The sequence below is a fragment of the Adiantum capillus-veneris genome, chromosome 16, assembly GCF_014529385.1.
Source record: "Adiantum capillus-veneris isolate H3 chromosome 16, ASM1452938v2, whole genome shotgun sequence".
Classification (NCBI taxonomy): Eukaryota; Viridiplantae; Streptophyta; class Polypodiopsida; order Polypodiales; family Pteridaceae; genus Adiantum; species Adiantum capillus-veneris.
Genome location: NC_140946.1, coordinates 86,882,365 through 86,893,380, shown reverse-complemented (window position 1 = coordinate 86,893,380; position 11,016 = coordinate 86,882,365). Strand labels below are relative to the sequence as shown.

Sequence of the window (11,016 nt, the reverse complement as noted above, 5' to 3'; positions counted from 1 at the left end):
CTCGGAAGATGAAGAATGCTCTATGCTGTTTGCGTTGGATTGTCTTAATAGGTGAGAAAGGTACCTTGGGATGTATTTTGAGTTATAGAGGCAAATCATATCATAAAACCCTAATATGTATGGAATTGTTTTGCTAGTTTGACACAAACACATATCAAGAGGACGCTTGCAAGCGAGATCCACTTGATAAGAAGGCTTGCCCTTGGAAATGAAAATAGCTGGAAGAAATATTTTGATGAAGAGGCACTACAGGAGGTAGAGGCAGAATTTTCTGAAGACAAGAGGGGGCATCCCTGGATTTGGTGGACTATACCACTTGGCCTCCTCATGCAGCTTATCTACTTTGTATGGCCATTCATAACCTTCTTTGTTTGTTTCTTTTAGTTCATGTTATGCTCAACCTTACATGCTCAACTTTGATGTAGAGTGAATTCAAATTGGAGCTCTCAAAGAGATTAGAAGAGGTGGTTGTCCCCAAAGATGACCCGGCGTATAAAGCATTGTACAAGCAAACCATCCGCGAGGTGGAACAACATTTCAAAGGGAAGAAAGGATTCAAGCTTGTGGCAGTGGCAAACCCAGCCCTTGGGGAGGAGTGGGTTAATAAGATTTACGATCTAGATTGGGAGAGCGATCACAACGTAACTTTGGACAAACTGCTTACAGTGACCCGAACACCGCTTCCTCCAGAAAGGTAGTCTCAAGTATTTTTGTTTAATATGTTCCTTTGGCATGCATATCACTGATTTGTATGACTTTTCAAGTGCAGAAAAGTTTTTGTTTTAGATCGCATTCTAAACAAGGATATTGGAAGAGCATGGGGCTTCGAAGGGGGCGACAAAGATTGGCGCTCATATATTGCATGCTACTCTTATTGGGAGTGCGTAGTGGAGAGAGCAATTGATTTAATAAGAGAGGTTGACGAGGTTTCATACATCTCGTGGAGTTCAATAATAAGAGATTTTTTTGATAAGTGTCAAAAGGTCCATCTTCGCTATTCATTTAAACATCTTCCAAAGCTTACACCGGGGATCCAAAGAGAGAACATGCCTTTCCTAGAGCAAACCGCAAGACGGTTTGCCTATAGGTAATCTCTTTGTTTTATTTTTAGATCTAGATAATGTATGTATCAATGGCTTTTTTCCAACTTTTATTGGTGATCCAAGTCTTTCTATAGGTGGTTCGCGGAATTATTGAGAGACAGTCAAATCCAAGGAATTCCGCCAAGCGTTGAAGAGTGGAAGGTTGTTTCATCTCTGGGATATAAATCATTGTACCCACGTTCATGGCTCGATGCAAATAGGACTCTTCCTAAGGATCTCTATGAGGTGCCATGGTTCTTAGAGTATTTGGAAGGTGAATATCCAGCCGAGGAGACAGAAATACATACACGTGAGTTCAATGCATTTCAATAAAATATATTAGATGAGCTTAGTAGTCACTACTTATGTTTTTTTTGCATGGTTTGGAAACAGGCCTTATGTGCAAGCCAATAGTAGTTGCAACGAGCACTTCAAAGAAAGATACAACAACAAATGCAAAGGAAAGTGGTAGTGGTAGTGGCAAGGATATAAGGAGCTCTCATGGCACTCCAAAGAAAGACACAGTGACAAACACAAGGGAAAGGAGAAGTGGAAAGGACACAAGGAGCCCTCACGACAAGATTGACAAGAGTGGAAAGGATACAATAAAGTCTCCTGGCAAGCTAGGTACCAGAGGTGGTAAGGGTACTCTTAAAGAGGTAGTGCAAAGTCCAGATCGCAAGGGTAAGGGTACCAATGAGAAGAAAAGAGGTAATAACTTGGAAGGAAAGCATAGAAAAACAAAGAAAACACCACCACAAAAAAAGCTGAAGGGCAACACTACGCGAACACAACGGGAAAATGAAGATGAGGATGCACCGAAGGCTTTTGTGCCATTTCATCTCGATGTACATGTTGATATATTGCATATTGCAATTGATACATTTAATGGCCCTGAAGACTCAGATGCAGTAATGATAGGACGGTTTATAGAGAAACTTCAAGCCCAAGGTGGATTCTATGAGGATGCACTTGTCTCTCTTGTATGGGCAGATCTTCCATCTGGCTTGTACCCATTTGAAGAGGAGGATGAACTGCCAGCTTGGAATGAATGGGATTCAGAAAAGCTAAAGGCGTCAGTTACCATTGCATCAGAGTTCTTGAGCCATGATGGTTTCTTTGTTACTACTAGTGGTATTGAGCATCAATTTGAAATTGTGTCACGTGTGATGGGGCAATCCAAACTTCAGTATGTACATAGTATGTTCTTGGAAACTACAACCCAATGCAAAAGGATCGTTCGTGGGAAAGTAGAAGAGGTAAGTCAAAACCACTTGAGGATTATGGTTGTAGAGTTTTTATAGGTTAAGCTCTAATAATTTACTCTCTTAATGCTACCTTGTAGGTTTCCACTTTAGTGATTACATTCTTTGCCCATCCAGATTGTACACGTGAATTAAATTGGGAGCAAGCATTACAAAAAGTCATGAAGGGATCTTTCGACAACAAGTCTGATACATTTGTGGAGCTACCAACAAGGAAGCTAAACCCGACACTAGATGAAGACGGCAATGCCTTGCGTGGTGCAGCTGAGAGACACACAAACTTTTGTGGTTTCCTAGTTTCGCTCTGCACTCAAGAAGGGGAAATCATAATAGATTGTTTTGCTGGGGTCGGAAATATGGCCAAAGTGTGTGAGGTCTTAGACCGGTATTGTGTGAGTATTGAGATTCATGAGAGGTGCCATGAACATTGCCTCTCTGAGATAGGCGATCTGTTAGAGGTTTAGATGGCATGAGACATCAACTTCATTGACTTTATAAGACAAATATGATTGTTTTTTGCTCATTCATTTTGTATGTGAGTATGTATCTTTGAATTGTGATTGATGGACACAACCTTTTTCTATTCAATTTCAATTTGTATATTTGAAGAGTGGTTGAATACATTTTGTTTCCATTTTTTTAATCAACCTACCAAGCAAAGTGAGCAAATTGTGTATGTTTATGTGATGTAGGACTAATGGAGCCATGTGTTGAGGATAGCGATCAAGTATTGGCATGTTCATCCTCAGAGAGACGTTCCCTTTTGCGGGGTGAGCTTGAGAGCTGGGTGTTGAGCCTACAATCCAATCTGGATAGTTTTCATTCACCTTTGCTTGCACAAGATGTAATATTGAGAATGATATTCCCCCCAAATAGAAAGGGAAAGGGAAAACGGTCTATGAAAAAAAGGCAGAATAGGTCACTCTTAGAAATTGTCATGGATAAAGACTTTCCAGGAGTAGACAGCACCTTACCACAAACTATTACGCAAGTGTTTGCTCGATATAAAGAGAAGGGGCTTTTAAAAAATGCACAGTGGCGACTTTGTATAGGCAAGGATGAAAAACAACACAAGCTCACTCTTTTCCCCCCGGATGCAGAGGATATATACGTGGGGATCAATGTTTTACCATGTACATGTTCTCCGTCCTCTTCAAGGAATAAGCACAAGAGAAATTGTGAGACATGCTGTGGACGTTGTGATGTCTGTGGCAAGGAGAGAAAAAACATGGTGCGATTTGAGTACATCTCGTTTATCGAGCAATTGCGTCTTCTATGTCAGAGCGAGGAGTTTTGTCATGATTTTCTTACAATGTGGCGGGAAAGAAGTAATTGGCAAGCGGACAGTTCAACCTCTACCAATGTTATCAACGATTACTGGGATGGGGAAAAAATAAGAATGTGCAAAGACTTTTGGAACCCACAGAAAGAGTGGGAGATTCCAGCTAAGTGCCCCAATAGTTTTTGTGCCATGTATTATCAGACTTTTCCAACCGCCTTGCGTAGTCCGGAGCTAAACAAAAATTGGAATGAGATTACCAAGGAATATGAGTTCTTATGCTCACATTGTGCAACAAATATCAAAGTGCCAAGAAGAATGGTCAAGGTGAGACAATATTGCAATCAATTTGAATAGTCTTCATCTTAGCAATGTTTATCATGCCCATAGCTTTCATGTTTTTTTAGGGGGATCCTCGAAATTTTGCACTCATGTGCCATTGGGATGGCTTTCAAACGGCTTCAACCAAGCCGAAAGATAGTGGGGTTGTTGAAGTGGTGGTCCTCAACGGTGGCAAAAACTCAATTATTGGACCTTTGCCAGTGCTATTTTTGCCACTCAGCTTATTGAAGTTAGAAAAGAAACATGGCAATATTCTTCCATACCTTTTAGAGCCTTTATTATGTGAACTTGAGTCGGCTTTTGTTGATGGGTTCTCCATCAATTTTAACTATCCACCAACGGCCATATTTGACAACTCTTTGGACATAGCATATCGTTCTTGCATTCCAAGGGCAATTCTTATGTCATGGACAGGCGATCACCCAGCCCAGTGTAAACTAGGATGTTTGAAGGATGGGGGCAAGAACGGGTGTAGACGGGATAAGCCTCCCATGAAGCAGATCACTCAAGGGGTATGCATTCCAAAGTACGTATACACAAAGAATAAATATATTGCTCGCTACCCACCAGAAAAGAGGACTGCAACAGAGATGTTTGAAGCTATAAGACTTTCAAGACAAAAACAAACGAAGGAGGAGTATAACGCTACTCTATCCAATGCAGGACTAACAGGAGAATCACCACTCTGGAGGTTGTACCATCTTTATGGCTTTGATATTAGTTTGGATCTTGTGTATGATGTGATGCACATTCTTGCACTGAACATTTTCAAGAAGTATACTAAACAGCTATTTTTAAAGGCTAGCAATGGCATGAAAACATCCATCACTCATGCAATATATGAAGTTACTGTTGTAATTCCCCGAACACTTCGCAGAAGTGGACGATGGCCGTTGCATGCTACTAGACACCACGGAAATTTTATTGCAGAAGAGCATCAAAAGTTTATTCAATGGTGTTTACCACACATTTTAAATAATTTTCCAGACATTGAGAAGACATTGAGAGATGTGGGAATGATTTTGGTTGACGTAGCTCATATCTTCTACAACTACACACGTACTCATGGTTGGACTTTGGATACCGGCCATCAATGCTACCCGAAAACTACTTTCAGCATGGAGAATTATTATGGATGAAGAGGGATGAGAGACTGTTTCTCCTCTAGAGCACGTGGCAGGTGTGTATGTTTCTATTCACCACAAATATAATAAGCACTCCTTATATAACATGGAGACCTAAAATAACGTCAATCTTTGTATATAGGTTCTGGAGAGTTGTTTGATAACATAATACGCCACAGTAGCCATGATGGACTTTGGTGCTACCAGTTTGAGAGAAACATGTTGGGAATTGTAGAGATTCCAACCAATAACAGGTTCAATGAGTTAACGTACACTCATTATCACACTCGAGCGCTTTTATCAAGAACCTTGCAATAGTTGGAGATTGAGAAGGATGGATTGTCACCTTCAGAGAGGATACTCTCATGCATACATGAGACTCTTTTATTGCCGCAAGGTTTTTCAAAGGCTAGCATGGAGCTAGGAACTTGTGAAAGATGGCATCTGTTGTGCTTAGCAATTGCATCCTCTGAAGGTCAAGCAACACAGTTGTACAAGAATGCTCAAAGGCTTGGCCCATGTCATTGCTTGAGCATGATTCAGAGAAAGGGAATCGCTCTACATGGTTTGAAAGCAACAAAAAGGGCTCTTGAAGGTTGGGAGATCATTTCTTTGAAGAGTTATTGGGGCCAACAATATATTCATCTAGAGGGATTTTCCTACTCAAAAGTATACATATGCGGCGAGCGATATGAAGCAAAAGACAATGTGGTGATCACTTTAGGTAGAAATACTAATTTAGAACATCAAAATAAAGCAAGGGGTGTATGCAAGATCACAGGTTTCTTGTCACATGAGCATAACAGAGGCATTGAGTTGTTCTTGATTGGGGAGTTTATAAATGGAGGCAATGGAATAGATGCTCTTCAACTTGATAAGGTCACTGGGATGAGAGTGATCAGTGATGTGGATTTTTCTCGCAAAAAGAAGTGTCTTTTACCAACATACACCATACTACACAAGTGCTTCTTTCTACCCTTGCGCAATACCCAGAACAAGGTGATATATGAAATGAGCGACACCATTTTTCGAACTTGGTTGCTACAACCTGGCAAGGTTGGATGTGCACGGCCATGGGTGGAAATAGGAGATGTAGTATTGGTTGTAAGCAGCTCCTCCATGTCTACTCCATCTTTCAAGGTTGCTGTCGTGTTCAATATAAATAAAGAACAAAAAGCAGTCGAGCTAGGGTTTTTGAGGAGGGATCCAACCACGGATTATTGGAATGTTCAAGGAGAAAACAAGTGGCAGGATTTGGAAACATGTTTGGAGGTGCTTCATGAATGGTCTCCAATTCAAAATGCCAATGATGCAAATGTCATGCCTACTTGTTTTAAGAGAGGAATAAGAAATTCTTGATAGGGTCACTCATTGGAGTGCTCACTTTTTCAACCTTTAAAGACTTTGTCACTTTAGAAACCTCAGTTCATCGGGTGATTTTGTAGATAGCAAGTGGATACTCATTTTGGTGAAAGCGGCCCACGGTTTTCCTGACTTGTATTTCATGTGTTATGGTTATAATGGGGAGCCATTTCTTGAAGCATAAAATTGAGTAGCCATACTTATTGCTTTGGTGTCACATGAGCCTTTTGATTGTAATATAGCACCATTCCCTCTCCCCCCCCCCCCCCCCCCCCCCCCCCCCCCCTCTCTCTCTCTCTCTCTCTCTCTCTCTCTCTCTCTCTCTCTCTCTCTCTCGTCTCATAGGTCATTATGGACCTTTGAAGACGTTAATATAACATTTCATTTCATGAGATTTCGCCAACGACCGATGCTAGATCTCCTGTGATTCAGCTATCCCAACAAGCCGCCCATTATTCTGCTTAGTTTTTTGTCTGACTCACATCGACCAACTTAGGACCCCATAGTATATATCTTTGTTTTGTATTGTTGTTAGGTTATTTTATTTTGTTACTCTGACTTTGTATCAGATCCACCACTTTGTAACTTTCAAGTCTCATAGGTCATTGTGGCCTTTTGAAGACGTTAATATAACATTTCATTTCATTCATTTCTCTCTCTCTCTCTCTCTCTCTCTCTCTCTCTCTCTCTCTCTCTCTCTCTCTCTCTCTCTCTCTCTCGTAATTGGAGAGACAAACAAAGGAAGAGATCTCTGCTCACCTAAAATTAGAAAAGATTTGAAGCTATGAAAAGTGGACAAAGAAGAGATATATATGTCATTATTTCTTGCGGTAATTATTTAGAATTAAAAAACACAAGCCATGAAAAATAGACGTGCAAGACTTGAAGTTGGTGTTTAATTTAAGCCCTAAACATTATTATCTCTCTACATTGCCCACACGTATGGTGGACAACCACCCCAACAACGTCGCACCCTATGGTGGGCACAATAGGTCATGTTGAAGCTCTCTACCACATCATCAAGCAATGTGAAGACGACTTAAATCATATCGAAATACGCTCTATTCACAGGTTGAGGTAGAAGCCCTTTTGACATGGTGTCGAGAGATCTGTGCATGTGTCAAGCCCTTCCCAAAGCTACTAGATGGTGGTGGAGCATAGCATGAGAAGCACATATGCACAGCCATTGGTATAAAGAGAGGCGTCATTCCACTGAGAAACCACAGTGGAAGCACCAGCAGCCACCTTAAACATCCACCTTGGAAGGAGAAAAAAATCATGCTCTTGACCTCCAGTTATTTGGGTGCTGGTATGTTTGTAGGTTGTATTTACACACGATCCTCAGCAAAAAAGATAGATGGTGAGAAAAATAGCTATTGTGAAAGATAGTTGCTTATAATTATTTAAGTGGGACTCACATAAGAGTGACAAATTTTTGCATATGAAAATATTTGATGAAAATATATGAAGGTTATGAATGTGTGAAAAAAATTCACACTGTTTATATTTGTATTAAAAAGTTATCCTTGAAATGCTACTGGAAGGTAAGAAAATATACTCATTGCAAAAAAAACACATGGACTTGCTTAATGTGTAAATATTTACACATAAAAAAGTTACAAAATTTACATAGAAATTCTTTTTTCATTGCTATAAAAAAGCATATGTAATTTTTTCAGTGTAAAAAAGAAGATGTATAAAATTTTCATGTGTAAAAACTACAATATTTACATTAGAATGGCAGTTTTTTGAGTCTAAAAAATGTTATTCACACTCTAGAGTGAGAAAAGTGATATTCACACTCAATTTTCATAGGTGTAAAAGTGTCTAAAACTTGTAGTGAAAGCTGCTATGATCGCTACGTGGGGAAGGCGCAGGTAGGCTTATAATTGGGTATTGAGGCTTCACTACAAAAGTAGGCCGATTCCGATGTACCGATGGAGCAAATAGACATAGCCTACTCTCTCTCTCTCTCTCTCTCTCTCTCTCTCTCTCTCTCTCTCTCTCTCTCTCCAAAGAGTGGCCAGAGACAGACCTGCAGACACTCCGAGCTACATGTGATCTGCTAGTGGAGAAGAATTAAGCAACGCAGAGTGCTTTTTTTATTTTATTCACTTGGTAGATTTTCACACAGAGTTTGTTTTATTTAGAGCTTTTCATGGCAGTAATGTTTTTTTTTTTAATTTAAATATAGTTCCACGTGGTGGCTTCTGCATTCAGATATTGGAAAAAGAACCTTGGGCTCACCAAGTAAACACTTAACACTAGGTTGGTAATGGGACACTTTTATGTCCTCTTAAGTGACCATTTTCCTTGAATTATGTCAAGAGTTTCAAAATGGATTTTGAGGTGCTATCTATCTAGAAAGTTGTCTCATGAGCTGAAAAAAACTCGACATTTTTTTGGAATATCAATTCCATCTTTAACCTTGTCCTTGCACAACATTTCACAACCTAAACAGTGTGAAAAAACGGGTCCTGTTTTTGGCTTTTTTTCAACTTTTTGCAACTATACCACTCTAGAATTCATGTTTGTGAGGTCTATAATGCTAGAGAACTATCTTTAGTAGTCCTCAACATGTCCTGATGCTTCTAGGGAGAAAAAAATGTTAAAGTTGTAAGTTATGAGCAAATTACAAAAATTATCAAATCCTGTTTTTTAGCCAATTTTAGCTCTTCTATGATTTTTTTGGTGGCTTTCATAATATCCAAATGCAGTTTTGATTTTCAATGTCACATATTGTAACATAAAGCTAATGATCCTTGAGTTTTGGGGCACCTAATACCCTATTTTTCATAGTAGACAACGATGGTTGATTTTTTCAATTATAGAAGAAAACGAAACATTCTAGTATATCAAGTATAGCTTTTTCAATATTGTTAGTTTCTTGTGACAACTACATGCATTTTGTATGTAGTAACCATATCTACTCATAAGGATCAAATTTGGCTAGATATTGAATAGTTTCTATGGGATTCTACAACTCATAATGTTGAACCCAGTTTTTTCATGTTTGCTGTATCTAGCACTTCATCTTTGTCCCCAAGATTTCCCTTGGTAAGAGATGTATTATGCTTTTGACATGCTCCATGGCTCCTTATGAGCCTAAAGGACAATAGGGAACTAAGAAAACATGCATATATTATTTGTATTGAGCGTGGCTATAGAAACTTTGATGATAGGTTTGCAAAATGGTAAAAATTCAACTTTTTTGTACCTATTTTTTTTGGCAAAACAAAAAATAGTGAGTGAGAAGCAATCATATGTTCTGATCACCAACCCATTGAAGCTAACGAGGGAATTTATCTCGAGTCCTACAAAAATCCCTAATCTTATTTTTATGCAACCAAACGAAAGAAATGACTGTTTTGATGAAAATGTACTGGTCCATCAACTTTGGAGGCTTGGTGTGACCAAAAGGTGAAAAATTTTACAAGTTTCTTATTTTTTCCATGTGTAGTAGGCCTTGAACTATAACCTCATGAAAGGATTTTACAAAATGAGTGGATCTACTATGGTTTTGGAGGTTTTTTTCAAAACCCTGAAAGGACACTTTTATGTCCTGTTAGGTTACCAACCTAGTGTTAATAGAGGACCAGCTAAGCAAACAAACAAATTTCGAGCTGAATAATGCACTGTTTTGAGCACAAAGGCACGCATCACATAGGTGAGAGTAGCATCTACCACTCATAAAAGCTGCAATGTGATCGGCGATACAAAGGCGACAAACGACACCGCGACAATTTTGTTGTGTAACAAAATCAAGGGCAAAAAGGGGCACACCTTCAAGGGGAGTAAAAAGCCACGTGCCAACAAGGATTGAACCCAAGATCCAAGGGCCATGATTTCCTTTCACCTACTCTAACCACGAGAGCACTGAAGCTGTGTTGTCTCTCCAATGGCGCTTTTCCTTACTTTAATTGGGGGTTGTTGAGGGAACCGGTTTTTTATTGGGTGTTTTACCCTAGAGCAAAGGTATTAGGATGGCTCAAGAAAACTATAAGTTTGAAACAATCTAGTGATGGCCACAAGAAACCATGTCGTCGCAATACATAGGTCGCATGGCTTAATGAATACGACATAGGTCGCATGGCTCTACATCAAATCAATCTGAGGCCGGTCGCATGGCCTAATGAAAACAACGCAGGAACGTATGTAGGTTGTGCAGCTGCAAAGTTCGCTACCCCACCCAAGTGAGCACTTTCCTTTCCTTGTGCCAAGCTCCAATAGCGTCCTCCCCTTGCCCATGTTTAGTCCTTGTGCATAGCAAGTTCCCCTTTCACCTTCGTCTCGAGTTCTACTGTGCAACTCCCCTCCGTACGCACCCTTTTGCATGATATCTTTGGCGCGATTAGTTATCTTAAGCGTTACTTCTTGGTTAAAATGGTCAAAGGCTTATAATCATCTTTCGCGTTCCCACTTTTTGGCGCTTGGCTTATCTTCGGGGTTACTACTTGGTAGCCCATTGCTTTCACTAGGGTTTGTTTCCCCGAGATTCTCTAGTCACCTTGCCCCCCCTCTACCGCCTGTTCTTAGTGCTGCTAGGTTATGGAGCTGGACGA

At 39.9% G+C, this 11,016-nt stretch overlaps 1 protein-coding gene across 1 annotated transcript; it reads left to right on the top strand.

The window, feature by feature from the left end:
- Positions 1-5,626: 5,626 nt before the first annotated feature.
- LOC147439397 (uncharacterized) lies at positions 5,627-6,451 on the top strand. The gene has a single exon (XM_086484013.1). The coding sequence runs from the start codon at positions 5,627-5,629 to the stop codon at positions 6,449-6,451; it is 825 nt and encodes a 274-aa protein (XP_086340139.1).
- Positions 6,452-11,016: the final 4,565 nt, after the last annotated feature.